This window comes from Liolophura sinensis, chromosome 7, assembly GCF_032854445.1.
Source record: "Liolophura sinensis isolate JHLJ2023 chromosome 7, CUHK_Ljap_v2, whole genome shotgun sequence".
NCBI classification, from domain to species: Eukaryota; Metazoa; Mollusca; class Polyplacophora; order Chitonida; family Chitonidae; genus Liolophura; species Liolophura sinensis.
The window spans coordinates 14,788,816-14,806,020 of NC_088301.1; the positions used below are offsets into that span (position 1 = coordinate 14,788,816).

Consider the following 17,205-nt stretch of genomic DNA (forward strand, 5'->3'; position numbering starts at 1 on the left):
TACACATAAACATCTAATGATTGAGCTATCTACTGCCTGTACACATAAACATCTAATGATTGAGCTATCTACTGCCTGTACACATAAACATGTAATGATTGACCTAGCTACTGCCTGTACACATAAACATGTAATGATTGACCTAGCTACTGCCTGTACACATAAACATGTAATGATTGAGCTATCTACTGCCTGTACACATAAACATGTAATGATTGAGCTATCTACTGCCTGTACACATAAACATGTAATGATTGACCTAGCTACTGCCTGTACACATAAACATCTAATGATTGAGCTATCTACTGCCTGTACACATAAACATGTAATGATTGAGTTATCTACTGCCTGTACACATAAACATGTAATGATTAATCTAGCTAATGCCTGTAAAAATAAACATGTAATGATTGCAACATATAAATGCATTACGAAATGCATCCTGTTCACTCATGTCAACTGTCACACCTGAATGTGAGTAGACGAACTGTGTAGTGGAGACACGTTGTTAGGCTCCTCCCTGTCATGCCGTTGGGAAGGCTGCCTCTGTGCATATGGGACTGTGTCTGTTAAGTTATGGCTATTGTCTGTACACATCCATCCCCAGGGACCTTCAAACACATGGGATACCTGCAATAAAAGAATGATGCATTCCGTGTATCCAATTCAAAGCTTGAACATATGTATATAGAGAAAAGTATACAGACATTAGGGTAATTTCATTAAAGTGAGGTCTACATGTAGTTATAGTTCCCTGTAACAACTTGTCGCTAACTACATGTTCATGTAAATGTAGGTCTGGAAAACGTATGTATGTATGTGTGTCTGTATGTGTGTATGTATATCTGTATGTCTGTACGTATGTGTTTCGAGAGTAATATATGTATGACATTGGGTGTGTGTACAAATACTGTGCTTTCTGCCACCATGGAAGACACTATCATGCTGAAGACACTAGTCATGACACCCCACCAAGTCACATTATACTGACACCGTGCCAACCAATCCTATGTCCTTGCTCTTACCTCTCTGAATTGAGTGCCAAGACAGTACCATTTTTAAAGTCTTTATAGTATGACCCAGACGATGGGTTTGATCTCAGGTCTCTTGATTTTGAGGTGTATAAGATGATGAAAGACCAATACATGTGATTACCAGCCCCTCAGATACCCCTAAGGTAAACTGCAAAGCTTTAAATTTTGGCAAAAACTGTCATCTTTTGTTACTGTATTGTAGATTGTAGAAATTTTTTTGCAAAAACAAATCATCAAGAATTTTTAATATAAATATTTAAACTTATCCCAGGAATTGTTGTATGTCCATAGGTTATCTCTCTTTGTTATCAGAGCATGGCCATGCCCAAGATTCACGTATAGTCTTTGTGACGTTGTTAAATTGTTGTGTGGTTCGTATGGTCAAAAATAAGTTATAAAATGCATAGCCCTATATAAAAAAAATACAGAAAAATGTAACTACACCAAGTCTTTAATAACGCCATGAGAAAGCTTTCAATTTCAGACCAAAACCCTTTGAAATTCTCCTTAAATTAATTTATTAATTTGAATGAAGAGCTGGTTAAGCACAAATCAAACTTGTTATTTCAATTCCCAATGGGTCAAGGAGCTGACTTCATTTCCCCAAAGGTGAGAATTCATTTGGAAGAACAACTACCCTAACTCTTTTACCTTTTAGTTTTCAACCGCATCTGTGACTAATATTTTGAAACCTTCTAAGAGAGAACTATGGGATATAGACAAATAATTTGCATAGTTTTATGAAGCTTGTATCTTTAGTGACAGAAAAAAATCATTCCAGCATCATTTTCATGCATAAATTCCACTTAGAAAATGTTTTATAGATCAAAAATGTTGAAGATTTACTGTAAGTCTCTTTGTCAGATCAAGCTAGAGACAGGTGAGTTTAGTGCACACCCACAAGTTTCAGACTTTGGCTAGGTTTGAAAGGTCAAACAAACCTATGGTGTAACGCCTCGGCAAACTCTGGTAAACTTTCATTAGTAAATGTTTCCACATTTTCATGCTTCATTAACAATGTCAAAATCAACTCAATCACAATGTCTGGCAAACTGAAGTGTTTTTTTTTCCCCCACAAAACAATGAAGGCAATCACTAGACAAAAAAAACAATACTTTGAATTCAGCAGTGTTTTCTGGAGGACGGAGCACATCTACATGTAGGTGATTGATTTAGCTTATAATAAAGATGGAGTTGAGAACATGTTGAATGTTTGTCCTCACCTGGTTATGATGCCCCATGAGACTCCATGGCAGGTACACTGACTTTAGACTTTGGCCATTACAATCTGTCAGGTTTACACCCAGCTCTATCAGGCGGCTGTATGTTCTCCATGGCGAGGGAATTGATGGGGACAAAACTATGGAGGACTGAGCAACTACAATGTAGAACAAAAAGAAAGGCACTGACACCAACATCGAACTTCAAAACTGATGTGTGCCAAAGTTCCTGCAAAGCACTGAACTATGTCCAACTCACTTTTATCAAAATAATATTTATAAAAAATATAATGGGTCTAAAACTGAGGCTTCACAAACAGAGGCAGCACGATGATTATCAATGTTAAACTCTTAAGAATGACATGATTTGGGATTGAGCCCTGGATCTAACATTTACGAGGCAGATGCTCTATCCACTACGCCACAGTTTTAATAGAAAGGCACCAGCATCATGATACCAATACTTTAGGCAAAATTGTTCCTTTATCAGACAGTAAATATGAGTTTTACCTGTACCTTTAGACTCTGAGAGGTGAAATATCAAGGTAAATGGGACATGAACAGAAAATGAAGCCCTCACCCAACGAGACACGGCTGGAAAAAAATAAATACAGAAATCAACAACGTAGAAATATAACAGATGAATTCATTTGTTGCAGACCACTTGCATTCAGTAAATATGGCATACACACTCAGCATGCTCTGAGAGCAAAAATCTGTGTGTCACATGTATATATAGCAAAGTTCCTGAGTTAGTGGCCAGGGTCAGTGGTTTATCCCAGGCATTGCTGTTTCCTCCATGACACTGATGGTGATAAATGAAACGAGTTCTACATTCAACACCAATCAATCAATCAATCATGTAAACAGTTCAGACATTGTGTAAGACATTTTTTTTTTTTCACACAGAAGCCATGAGTGGTAATCTGAAGGTTATTTTAAATTGCAAATCAGTTAATAACATGGGAGCCTTAATTGTGTTTTCTAAGGATTACAGCTGTATCACCACTGTGTCAGCCTAGTTTCTTACCTGCCTTACCCACAGCCACATCCAGAATGCCATACCTCATCTTCACCCCAGCATCCCTTAATTCTCCTATTGTTCTCTTAAATGTTGACAGGTGAGATAGTGAGTCATTGGCCCAGGCAGCATAGAAACAAATCATTATTGGGACATAATCCTCTCTGACCTGGAGAACCTCAGCTTCAAAATTCGCCTGTAGAAGAAAATATTACAGGTTTTTCAATCCTGACTTTATTTACATGACAGTTTTACCCTGTACCAAATAGCTGGCCCCTGTCAAAATGCTATCTGGTGTAGGACATTCTGATTGTCCTGCTGCTCATTACGAGGCTGCAAAAAGCATCTAAAATTGCTGGAAAATCATTAAGGGGAGACAACTTATATCAGACTACAACACACCTTAATAACAGCACTGTTGTAAATATATGTATATCAGAGCAACAGCGTGATATATATAAGTACTATATCCACTTCTGGGCTGGAGGGAATTTCCCTTTAGTGTAGTGGTAGAAGTGTGGATTCCAAACCCATAGATCGCTAGTTCAAATCCCCAGCTGGTAAGCTCAGTCACATCACAAACGACATAATGGGCCAAACTTTAATGGTTCAAATATTCATGTAAACTAATTTTGGGGACTGTTAATCTGTTTGATTATTTTTTTTTCTTCCAACAATAAGGTGTGTATCATATATGGCTTAGAAGAGTCTGTGATCTGTTTCTTGGATTTTATAAGGAATATGTTACCATAGTGATGTGTACGGCTGGAATTGACACAGCCATCAGAAACAGCTCCAGTCTTTTTACATTCAAATCGTGCTCAGAAAATGCCTTTTTGACAACTGAACCATCGGCTGAAATGTAAAACGAAGTACTGAATGAAGGCATGCTTTGTTCACATGTATAAGGATTACAGGCATGTGAACTGGTGGTCAGAAAAATGCCTGCACAGTTCCTCTGGAAAATCTGAATGTACTTTTCACTATGTCCAAATTACATTAGCAAAATCAGTTGCTTTTTGTTTTTCCAATCTTGAATGAAAATAGTCTGAAATTGGCAAATTAGAGGCCTATTCCCTGTAGCATTAGATTCAGAAGCACTAGGCCCTCAAAGAGGAAGAATGGGCAAGCAAAGAAATGAGCCATTGTTGTGAAGATTTATTTGTATTTCAGATAATTCTTTGAGCTAAAAGCTAAAATGAAATTCTTAGTTCTCCTCACCTGTCCTTCCATGATACACAATCGCAGGTATATTTTTGATGCTATATTGTTCTTGGAGGGACCTGTATGAAATGAGCAGATAGAAAAAAACAGAAGTAACACACGGGAATAGAAAAAAGATTGAATGTATGGCTTAGATATACGTCCAGTTAAGAATTTCTGCACCATGCACATATAGTTATGAAAAAATATCACTAAATAATTACAAGCACCAACAATTAAGTTTTGAAAACACTGCCGGAAAGGTCTATGTTTTCTGAAGAAGAAATTGTGAACGGCTTGACGAAACATAACCATGTGTTATATACTTCTCTATACACGAACATGTATGACAGTGTCAAGGCATGAACTGTACTTCTGTTCTGTCAGGGGCATCCCCGAAATGCACAAGGCCTATCAAAGGTAATTTTTTTCTCACCCAAATAGAATGTAGAACCTTGCTTGAAGCCAACTTCACCATTATTTACAATGAAGAAAAGCGTGTGCTATGTTACGATTTTACCCACTAAATGTTATCGCAAAGGCAGGAATGAACAATTCATAGACTAGACTATACACAGCTTAGGCCTAAGCTACTATAGGTAGGAAAAGGTAAGCCAACCAACTGTTACATATCATTATATATCAAGGCCATATCTAGAAAAAACCAATAAAGGTTCTGATCCCAAACTTTATGAGACATTATGAAAGCTCATAAAGAAATTTTATGAAATGCAACGCAAAAGCTTTTAATTTTGTTAAAGAAATGAATTTGTATATGAAGCACGAAACTTTTTTTTTGTAAACTATCATATATTTGTACAATTTTCTTTTGGTTTTCATATACCTTGATCGGTTTGGGCTTCCAAGAGTTTTCTGGAACTAAAATTGCTATATAGAAATGGCCTCTGTATACAATGTAGATTCCCTCTCACCAGAAACAAATTTCAATTCAAGTGACTTGTTTCACAAGCTGTTTTTGTGGTATACTATATTAACAGCTGCTAGATGTGCCATTTTCTGTGATTGACTGCAGCCACCTGTGTCATGGACACGTTCATTGACAGATGAGCGCACTTGCTCCATCAATCCCATGGGTTGGACCTGAATAAAATAGGTTTCATCCTAAACATTGCACATGTATTCCCCTGGGCTCTGACCGACTTCCTCCCACCATATTATGCTCCCACCAAGGTATAATTGAAACATTCTTGAGTACGAAGTAACACACCAACCAAATAAATGAAATAAATCACTGCACATGAAAACAATTACCTGCTGTCTGTTGAATGATGGTGTACCAGAAACACTTCTATGTAAGCACTGGGTTTATCTGCAATCTTAACAGATAGAAAGACTAATCTACATTAGACAATGTTGGTGCGTAATAGCTCTACTAAACAGCTAGTCTGTGGTAGGGATGTAAGCTACAAAAGTTACAAACTGATCAAATGAGTGTGTGCCTGAAGAAAGCATTAATGGCTACATGATTTTGTTACTGGACATTTTTTTTCTTCCAACTGTTTACATGCTGAAAAAGACACTGAAAATTAACAAAGGTGACACACATAAATCACACCTATTACATTTGTATTCAATTTGACTTTCACTCTGCTGCAATGCCATGAACAAAATACTAGTATAGGTAAAATACAAATGGAGGCCGTTAAATGATGAGCCAGTTAACATGTTATAAAAGCCTTTTAACATACACATCCATGAGAGCAACACTGGCTCATACTGAAGGCATGTGAATGCTTTATACTGTATTGATATCAAGGAAGGATATATTTATTGATTTATTAGATTGGTGTTTTACACCGTACTCAAGAATATTTCACTTATACGACGGAGGCCAGCATTGTGGCGGGAGAAAATCGGGCAGAGCCCGGTGGAAACCCACGATATCCGAAGGTTGCTGGCAGACCTTCCCATGTACAGCCAGAGAGGAAGCCAGCATGAGCTGGACTTGAAGTCACAGCGACCGCATCGGTAAGAGGCTCCTGGGTCATGCTGCGCTACCACGTTAACTAACTGAGCCACAGAGGCCCCAGAAAGGATATACGTTTCATTCCAGCTGTCACTCATATCACTATGGCTTTATTAAAGTCAGAAGGTTTGTCAGCTACCTGACAGAAGGTGGTGGTTTATTCCCGGTATCATTATACCTGACTGCCATTAGTAAACATGGCTAAAGTGGAGAATGTTATTCTTGAGTAGATAGATGAAGCATTTAATAAACATGAATAAAAAGAGAGCATTCTGAAAGTACTGCTATCAAAACACATATTATGAAATGATTTGGTATGCAGAATAAATCACCAATCACAACAATAAGAGTGAATAGGGGACCTCTGTGGCCGAGGAAGTTAGCATGCCAGCACGGTGCAATGACCCGGGAGCCTCACACCTATGCAGTCGCTGTCAGTTCAAGTCAAGCTATTGCAGGCTTCCTCTCCGGGTGTACCTGGAAAGGTCTCCCAGCAAGCTGTGGATGGTCGTGGGTTTCCCTCGGGCTCTGCCATGTCACCTCCCATCATAATTTTGGCGGACGTCGTATAAGTGAAATATTTTTGAGTACAGCGTAAAACACCAATTACATACAAATAAATAAGAATGAATAGAAAAATAAGTGCCATTCTTAAAGATGTAAATTTACTTGGCAACACAACTTTTTGTAGACAGCTTTAAAACTCAGGTTCTCATCTCTGTAATCTTGTTTACACTATTTACCTGGTAAAGGACTTCTTCCACAAGTTCATGATATTGTGTCATGGTAAATCCCAGTAAAACATTATTTCCTGTTTGGACAGCTCTGTTTATTAAACTCACAGTTCCTTCTTTAAGTCGTTTACTCTGTAAGTTAACCTGTATAAAAAGACAGATTTGAAAAATGTGAGAAGTAAATCTTTTGGACTACAATATTATCATGAAATTGTATATATAAATCACAATAATAGGTTATAACCAGAAACAATCAAAATATTAAATAATGGCAACATGCAATGCCCCTGTATCTTAGCAACATAAAGAATGCTTGATTCATAAAGATTCTTGTGTTTAATAATATTTTTTCACATATAATTCTCTAATTATAATTAGAAGAAGCTTCCAATTTTCCTGCCACTTGAAGGGATACAAGTATACATTTGAAAATAAAATATATTTAAGAGAGAAGTACAGCTTTTTACAGAGAAGTACATCTCCAAAAAATGCAAAGTCAATGAATTGGGTACTTAGCAAGATGCTTCGTGGTTGATTTTACTGATAAAATAATTGTACTGTTATGACAGTAATATTATGCTTCTTTAATAAGCATAATGGAGATTAATGTTTAAGAATTTATTAATTAAATTTGCTCACCAAAGACTGGATCCACTTCGTCAAACCTGTCCGAGAAGGTTTCCCCTCATAGTCGTGAACAGCAGTGGTGCCTAAGTAACAGCGGAATATTGGCAACACTTTTACTTCACGAACACTAATTCTGCCAGATGCTGTCTGCAAAAACATGTGGAAAGAAAAAAGAAGGATCATATGTGCAATAAGGAAATTATACATGTATGTTAAATAAGCTCCCAAAGTAGTTCAGAGCCATCATAAATATAAATAGGCCGTAGATTTTGATAGCGGGATTCAGGCCATAAGGTCTTTCAGCATCTTCCACACACACCTGCTTATTCCAATATTACCATCTTCATACTAAAGGTATCTGGAAAGTGAAATTCATACTTCTGTTTAATGTGATCTCTAGATCTGTAATTTGATGTGTCCATGTACTTTATTTGATCTGCCCATGTGCTCTGTTTTGATGAGCCCGTGTGCTATGTTTTGATGAGCCGAAGTACTCTGTTTTGACATGCCCATTTCCTCTATTTTCAGGGGCCAATGTGCTCTTGTTTTGCTGTGCCCCTGTCATTTGATGTGCAGCTTAATTTGGTGTGCCCAATCTGATACACTCTTGAGCTCTACGTGATGCCCCCATGTAATATTTGCATGCTTCATTTGATGTATCCATATGCCAATAAGGGTGTGCTAGCTCTCTTGTACTTTACAGCATGATAACAGTAATTCCAATTACACTGGCTGCCTCTCTATTGCCAATGCCATGTTTACAGATGAGAGTAACCACAATCTCATTGCTGGTATTACAGTAACAGGGACAGAAGGTTTGAGCCGATGACGTTTGGCATCACATCTTGTATCATTTCTGATATCTAATAGTCACTGATAGAGGAGTTTCAGTCTGTTCCATTTGTCATGGTTTGTAAAATTGCCTGCCTCCTTATGAAAATAAGACCATTTTTTAAAATTTTTGCAAATCCATTTTCCCCCAAACCAGAAGAATTGCCAGTAATTAAATAAATCCAAACATATGTACAATGTATAGACTTTACCTTGCCTATCGTGATGGCGCCCACTTCCCAAGAGCTGAAATTTGACAGGGCCCTCCTTTTGCTTACCCACAATTCATACACAGTTTCTTCAAGCTTGGATCCAAGGTGGTCTGTTACATAAGACATTAAAAATAAATAGAAGAAGCTAAATAAATAATATATAAAAATGAGTCAAAGTTTAACGCATTGATATGCGTCACACTGTTTTGAAAATTTTCTTTTTTTGTACAATTTAGTTATTTCATTTTCAAACACGAAAAAGTTAATTATTTTTTTTAATATCTAATTTCTGTTCATCATAGAAAGATGATTTATGGTTTCTATTATCTGGACATAAAAGATGTCATGGGCTTCATTTGCCTCTAAACATTTCTTTAAATGACTTTTCAGGACAAATACAAATTCAGTCTAAAATTGCTGTAAGAAAGACGGCTCTACAGGTTTACAATACCACTTAATACCAATTTATCAGGTGCACAGACCTTTCCTGTAAATAACACAGACTGGCAGGTGTCTGGAGACTTTGACATGCCTCTCTAGTACTGATATGGGGAAATCCTTGAATAAGCTGTGGCCAGTACCAACAACACCTGTAAACATATCAGTGATATAAAAAGAATGAAAACTTAATTAATTAGCACCATACAATTCAATTACCAAACAGCATGTAGGTTTTGTACTGATTAAGTAGGCTGGACACCGAATTTGTCGCAAAATGTGAGAAGGCAAAAACAAGCACATATATGTGTGCTTAATCCATAAACTTGATATAGCTGAATCATCATATGAAATATCAGAGGCTTTGGATAAGTTATGTGAGTATATGAATAGGGTTACATTTTAGGGAAAACAATTAAAATATTACATAGCCCTCCAGATATAATGGAATGTATATTTTGCAAACTGCACAGATCTGTGTTTTCTTTTTTTTTTTTTCATAGCCTACATTTTTCATAAGATGATAGATTGAATGTATATTTGGAATCTGATCAATCTGGAGCTAATATAACATTTGTCTCAGGTTGAACGCATCGGGAGTTGCAATATGAACATTACGTGGTGTACATTGTATATGACGTAGTAGAATGATGTCAGTTACTTGAAGAATGTATCTTCCGCAATGAACATTTGGAAAGCGAATCAACGCTAATGCGTTACACATTTAAACTGCTTACAGGTAATTGGGAAACGTGACTGACGGAAAACGGACACCCAGTGCTGTATTAAAAAGCAAATGAGTAATAGGTGTAATCCTACAAAAAACTTAAATAAAAGCAACATTTGACTTCAAAGCATATGGCCGTAGAGTTAAAAAGCATGATCTCACCATCTATGGACGCAACCAATGATGAACATATGAAAAACAGAGCAGAGCAAACTTCCATAACATTACGGCGTCCTTCACGACAAGCCATTTCTTGCCGCATTAATACATTGAAAGGGGGCGTAACTCGGAAAGGAGTCTCCCTCAGTCTCACTTTTGAATTTGAGTTATGCCCAATAGGCCGAACTAGCAGGTCTGTGTGAGTAACTCTAAAGAACTGTGGTTACGTATCATGTCAGGGCCCTACAGTGAGGTACCTGGATGCCTAAAACAAAGTAGGCCTGCGTGTTGGATTGACAAGTGTGTGTTATAAATTGTCGATGAAGTTTGTAAAATCTTGAAGTTTGTAAAATAAATGCCCAGTGGCTTTTTATTATTCAGGCTTCAAAACTGCAAACTAGGAATGGAAAAGGAGAATCTTTTTTTGCATTACGTGTCATGATTTGATATATTTTGGGAAATGTTGTTTGTCTGTCTGTCTGTGTATCTTTTAATTCATTTTGTCATCCGTAAGGTAAATTAGGGTGGTCGAGGCAAAACTTAAAGTAGGCCTATCAGTATGGGGATTTTGAGTGTGGGTGTGTGTGTGTGTGGGGGGGGGGGGAGGGGTTCAGCACAATTCAGGTGGGAGAAACCGAGCAGTGCCTTAACAAACTAATGTTTGGCTCTTTTGAATTGCAGGTATTTTGTTTTATTCACATCAGGCCCATACAAACCCGGTCACAGGTCCGGTGACTCTAGTATAGCAGGTATATACTGTTTTTTTAGCTAAGTAGATTGTTTAAGAAAACATTTCGTTAAATCAGAAAATTATAAGACTGGACTACTGAAAAAAGTGTAAAGCTATCACAACAACATCAGTGATAAATATACAATTTTCGTAGCAGACCAGGAATATAATTTTTCTGTTTTAGTGCTATCCTGCATGTCTAATAACCTCGATTGTTACGCAACATTTCGTTAATTCACACTGTGTATAATATTTATTTATTTATTTGATTGGTGTTTTACTCCATTCTCAAGAATATTTCACCTATACGACGCCGGCCAGCATTATGTTGGGAGAAAACCGGACAGGGCCCGGTGGAAACCCACGACCATCCGCAGGTTGTTGGAAGACCCTCCTATGTACGGCCTGGAGTGCTGTGTATAATACCTTAAACGTATGAATACATATATAGATTTATACATGCCTGTAAACAGAGGTAGGGTGATAGAAGCTAACTATCTTTTGCAACACAGGCCAACCTAACTCAGTTAGGATGACAACAGCTTGTACAGTGTAATCTAAACATATTTACATACAGCATATAAATCGATACCAATTATAGCTGTTGTTGCAGAACAATGAAACATTATTTCTAACGCAAAGACTTTTTTTTTTTTCGAATATTAAATAAAATAAAGCGTTCTGCATTGTTTTTCGTACTCGAACATGATACATCGTTTGTTAGATAAAGTGCAGTTATTTGTACCATTGCATGATATTTTTGTTAAGGAAATTAAATTACGGTGTTTCCGATGACTCTCCTTTGCTGGGATAATATACTCCCTTGCCAGTCATGCTATATTATACCGACCGGTACATGTAACTTTATTATGTATATGCTCATAGACCGTGCAACCAGCGCATTTAAGATCTACATGTCTATTATGATATAATGTGATTTGTCGTAAATTTTATGAAAATTTTAAGCATTAGACTGAAACAAATTTACCATGAACATTGTCAATCCTATGTGACAAGGCTTTCTTCTATATATGTGGAGACCATATCTCAGAGCAAGGCCAGTTTGCTTTTTATAAATGCAAAATGCAGGTATTTAACTGTAAATAGATACATGTACAACTGAAAAAATTCTTCTGATAAAGACTAACACATTCTGTTAGCTTTCTTCGTGGTATTCACAAAAATACAATTTTCCAACAGGCCCTTGACCTCACTTACTTTAGAGAGTATAAAATCACCTACGTGACGGACAAAATCTAATTTTAGTCTCTTGTTGGAAAAAATTATAGCACGGCATTTTGCTACATGTGGATGTAGTGTCCATTTATCATGTTTATAACACCACCTTATGAAGTCGTGTGTTGACTTGTAGCCGTTCACAATCATAATTACCTACTCTCCGGCCGTAAGTGGAAAAGTCTGCCAGCAACCTGAGGATGGTCGTGTGTTTTCCCCTGGGCTTTGCCCGGTTTCCTCCCACCATAATGCTGGCCGCCGTCGTATAAGTGAAATATTCTTGAGAACGGCGTAAAACACAAATCAAATAAATAAAACCTAGTCTGTCACCAATGAGGTAGCCGTGAGTTCAAGTTCAGCTCATGCTGGCTGTCACTCCGGTCATGCATGGCTAGGTCAACGAGTAACCTGCTGATGGTCGTGGATTTCCTCCCACCACAATGCTGTCCGACGTCGTATAAGTTAAATATTCTTGGGTACGGTGTAAAACACCAATGAACTAAATAAATAAAAAAAACCCCCAAAAACAAAACACAATGATAATTATTGTTGTATAAATGTTTCACTATTATAACACTATTATGTTATCGGTAACAGAAAACGTCATCCCTGAAATCTACATATATCTCACAGATTTGAACATATGGGGCCTTGATATTTTAGTTTCGCCACCTCAGCATCCCCTTCCCCCAAGTTACATGAATATGACACTCCACTGTCCTTCTTTGACTGGACAATATATCTCACCTGGAACTGAATTGTACATTCTACTGAAGAGTAGAGGGTTTTATTAATGATGCAATGCGTGTATCGACAGGCAGTGGCAATCATGTAGTTATTCAAGTCATAATATAAGCTACGGAAGATCGACAGTGCTGTATATCTCTTTATTTTGATTGGGGTTTTAACGTCTTTTTATTTCCCATATATCACGGTGTCTGCTGTGGATCAAGTTGGAATGAATGTCGACAAATTTATAGTGCCGCCTCACTGAAACGCCATGCCGAAGACACCAGTCACATTTGTTATTGTGCTTGACATGGATTATAGTGGCGTAACTAGTCAAGATCAATAGTACCTTATTTATTATTACAGTAAGTCGATTTGTACACAACGAGAATGTAGGTCTCTATTTATGCGAGAGCCTCGGTGACCGAGGTGATCAGCGCGCCAACACGGCGCCATGATCCAGGAGTCTCCTCCAATGCGTTCGTTGTGACTTCACTTCCAGCGTGCAACCTATGGATGGTCGTGGGTTTCCGCCGGGCTCTGTCCAGTTACCAACCCCCCCCCCCCCCCCCCCACCCCCCAACCCCCGTAATGCTGTCCGCTGGCTCATAAGTAAAATATTCTCGAGTACGATGTCAAACAGACAAATGAATAAAGTCTACATACGCCCTGACCGAGTGAAATGTTCGGGTGAGTTGATTTCGCTTTTATCTAACGGAAAAAATTCAAACTGGCACACTCCTGGATTTACTACTCATGAGCCACAGCGGAATAGATCCACTAGACCCATGATCCGGGTTACGCATGGTATTTTCTGCTTTCATTCAGTCTGTTCTACGGTAGTTCTGTGGTCGTTTGGGAATTTTTCATTCCGTTAGTCACGGACCGTTGAGCTACCGTTTGTAACTCCCCAGCAGATACCATGATGTCCCCAGGAAACAACCACAGTATGATAGAGATAGACGGCTCTCACTCCGGATGTTACAACTTCACGTGTCTTCACGACTCCATGATCGACCAGAATCCCTGAAACTCGTACAGCTTCAACCCGGAGAGAGACTATACGGTCTGTTTGCTATAGCGACACATGAGGCTCAATATTACTACTTTACCTATCTACCTGGCTGTTTCCCCAGTTATGTTGAATTAAAATAATAATAATAAACAGAACAGTAGTGTTGTTTTTCGTATTTGTGACAAACAGTGTACTGCATGTAATTTGATCGGTCCAGTATGACGGGTTGACTGCTTTTGTTGTTGGTATATACACTGTACCATTGTAACGCCACGGTTTATTCCTAGGTATATTCCTTATCTGGAATGTTGCGACGGCAAGCAGTTTGCAGCCGTATTGGATGTTTAGCCCAGAACACTGAAGACACAAACCTCGTGTCACGGACTGGAATCCCTTCAGATTCACCGTGCATGTGTAGCTGCCCACAGTGTGAGTTGACTATGAACGAAACAGAACAAAATTCCGTGATTTTCATATCATGAAACTGTGTAGATAAGTGTGAGAGAGACGTATCGTTGTGCTCGGTGCATGTTGTTGTTGATATCGAAAGTGAATGTGTTCTGGTCAACTTTAAAAGTATTCTGGTGGTTTACTGTATTACCACACACATGTTCGTCTAAATAACATTCTAAGGGTGTCTGTAATTGTGATCTGTAAATATCTAATCACGATATACCTTCTTTGTTAGCGTCATTTCGTTAAAGGCGCTGTTAGCTCTATAAGCACGTGTTCGGTTGTACTATCATCTAATTATACCTCTGCCGGCTCGTAGTAATACACTACATTTCAGCTACTAGTGAAAGGCCCATATGTTGTAACACGGATAAACATAAAAGTAGTCCGTCACTTCGTGGCAGGGATATTTTTGCCATTTCTTGCGTTGTCAGAAAAAGGTAGAACTTTAAATGTCATTAATTTTACATGTTGTTATAACGTTTTGAGATATGTGTACTGCCAGGCGCATTGCATTTAATTCATTTGTCATAACTGAACTCCTAATATGTGGATGCATATCGTTAAACTGTATGACGAAAATACCTAACGAACGTTGTTTGTCCTCTATTGTAGCTTTTTACCTTCTCATCACCTCGACACCTTGTGATGATCATGTGACTTCATATCTCCATTTCATTCATAAAGCCTCTACTCATTCACAAGGAACCAGTTATTGGTTAACAAAACTGATAACTTCCTCGCATGTAGGAACTGAGGCAGTACAACCATCCTACATATAAACTTACCCACAACTAATGCATAGTTTGTTGTTTACTTTGGTGTTTCTCATCTTGCTGACAGGAAGGTTGATTCTACGCCGTAAGCCTCATGGTCTTCGCAATAGATGATGAAATAGTACTCTCTCAGTTAGATTTATTTATTTATTTGATTGGTGTTTTACGCCGTGCTCAACAAAATTTCACTTATACGACGGTGGCCAACATAATGGTGGGAGGAAACCGGGCAGAGCCCGGCGGAAACCCACGACCATCCGCAGGTTGCTGGAAGGTGAATTGTTTGGCGAAACTTACGGCAGACAATGATGAATATCAGCTTAACAGTGGTTGACTGATTGATGTTTAACAATCAGTCTAATGGGTGGAGTAAACCGAAACACCAGTAAAGAAACCACCGTCCTTCGCAAAGTATACCTGGCAGACTTCCTGACTTAAATTTATAATTAATCTTTAATTTAATCGAACAGGCCTAGCTAAATGCTGGCAGCGATGGCGACACTGCATGTTTACTATGAAATACCGGCATCCGTGGCCGAGGTGGCTTGCGAGCCAGCGCAGCGCAATGATCGAGGAGCCGACCACATCGGTGAGAGGATCCTCGGTTGTTTTTGTAAAATTACAGTGCCAGTATCACGCACGTTTCTCAATGCTACGTGGCATATTTCAATTTTCAATATATGCACAGTATATCGACTTTATGTATGTGCCGGTAAACAGTGCACCGACGCATTTTTCTACTTTCCAAATGGTCCATAAACGTCTTTGATTCAAGTATAGGCTTATAATTGAAAACGTGCTCAAGATGAATAGGTAATGATATCAGCATTGATGGGCAATGCCTTAATGTTAAGCTGCTACACCAGGATCAGAATTGAGCAATCGCGGCCATTCACTGGTACCAGGCTTGTCATTGTAAAGTACGATGGAGTTACGTGACCAAAAGAAAGCTTCTACAGTCATCTGCCATTGACTCGACTCTTAGCATTACCAAACAGTTCAGTCTACAGTTATGGTATTGGTAAGGTATGGCCCAGGCAACAGGCCTACATGATGAAAATCCACGCACTTTGACGTCCCAGTAAACAGGTGTGCCAATGCTTACTCACGGGTGTTTATCCAGTGATTTATCATTTATAGTTAAATTTGCAATGTCATTGACCCGAAGAGCTATATAAACGACTGAGTAACAAGATGTAGATGGTTCTCTCGTGTTATGGGAGTTGAAACCCCTCTACAAATACTGAGATTGCATTGCAATGTGAACTGTGCATTAATTAGCACTAATTTACTGATAAAGGCCTAAAACAAATATGTAGCACATTTATGCATTAAATATCTACTGTGGTAGATTTACAGAAAATAGGTACAAAAGCTATGATAAAAATGTAATAGTTTTCTTCTGTGATTTCCCTTGTTCCAAGCGATGAAACGGTTTACATGGAATCGCATATATCTGAATCTGTTGGTGACACGAGCAATGGGATTTCCAGCATATCGGATTCACAGTTTGATATGGTTTAATTTTTGCGTACATCTTTGCAAGATTTGGCGAGGTGTGATTGAACATGTCTGTTCCATTCTATCATTACATCATTGAGCCTCGTGAATGAATAAGTGCCCTTCGGTAGCGCACCTTCGGTGAAAGTGAATTATTGACGCAGTTCTGTCGATCTCGGCCGTGGGGGTTGACAGAAACAGCGGGACCTATTACTAAGAGTGTTTATATGTAAATTATTAAGTATATAAGAATAATCCTTCGCCTTTAACAATATGAATAATTCTTAGACTGCGCTGCCGATCACACTATAGATGGATTCGAACTTCCTACCTCATACATGAATTACTAATGGAGTTACAGCAGATGCTATTAGAGTACCGGGAGGGGCCTTCGTGGCTCAGTTGGTTAGCGCGCTATAGCAGCGTAATGACCGCATCTCACCAATGCGGTCGCTGCGAGTTTAAGTCCAGCTCATGCTGGCTTCCTCTCCGGCCGTACTCGGGAAGGTCTGCCAACAACCTGCGGATGGTCGTGGGTTTCCCTGGGCTGTGCCTGGTTTCCTCCAACCATAA

General features: G+C 38.5%; 1 protein-coding gene across 1 annotated transcript in view; it reads right to left on the reverse strand.

Moving 5' to 3' along the window:
* The window catches only part of LOC135470669 (uncharacterized), an 86,313-nt gene extending 76,029 nt beyond the window's left edge, over positions 1–10,284 (reverse strand). Inside the window, exons 1-12 of the mRNA XM_064749704.1 lie at positions 10,197–10,284; positions 9,352–9,459; positions 8,870–8,979; positions 7,839–7,973; positions 7,209–7,343; positions 5,751–5,815; positions 4,497–4,558; positions 4,024–4,130; positions 3,285–3,471; positions 2,771–2,848; positions 2,258–2,412; positions 469–630 (exon numbers count right to left, since the gene is read on the reverse strand). Coding sequence (XP_064605774.1) covers positions 469–630; positions 2,258–2,412; positions 2,771–2,848; positions 3,285–3,471; positions 4,024–4,130; positions 4,497–4,558; positions 5,751–5,815; positions 7,209–7,343; positions 7,839–7,973; positions 8,870–8,979; positions 9,352–9,459; positions 10,197–10,284 — 1,392 coding nt within the window. The remainder of the gene's footprint in view (positions 1–468; positions 631–2,257; positions 2,413–2,770; positions 2,849–3,284; positions 3,472–4,023; positions 4,131–4,496; positions 4,559–5,750; positions 5,816–7,208; positions 7,344–7,838; positions 7,974–8,869; positions 8,980–9,351; positions 9,460–10,196) is intronic.
* Between the last annotated feature and the right edge of the window lie 6,921 nt (positions 10,285–17,205).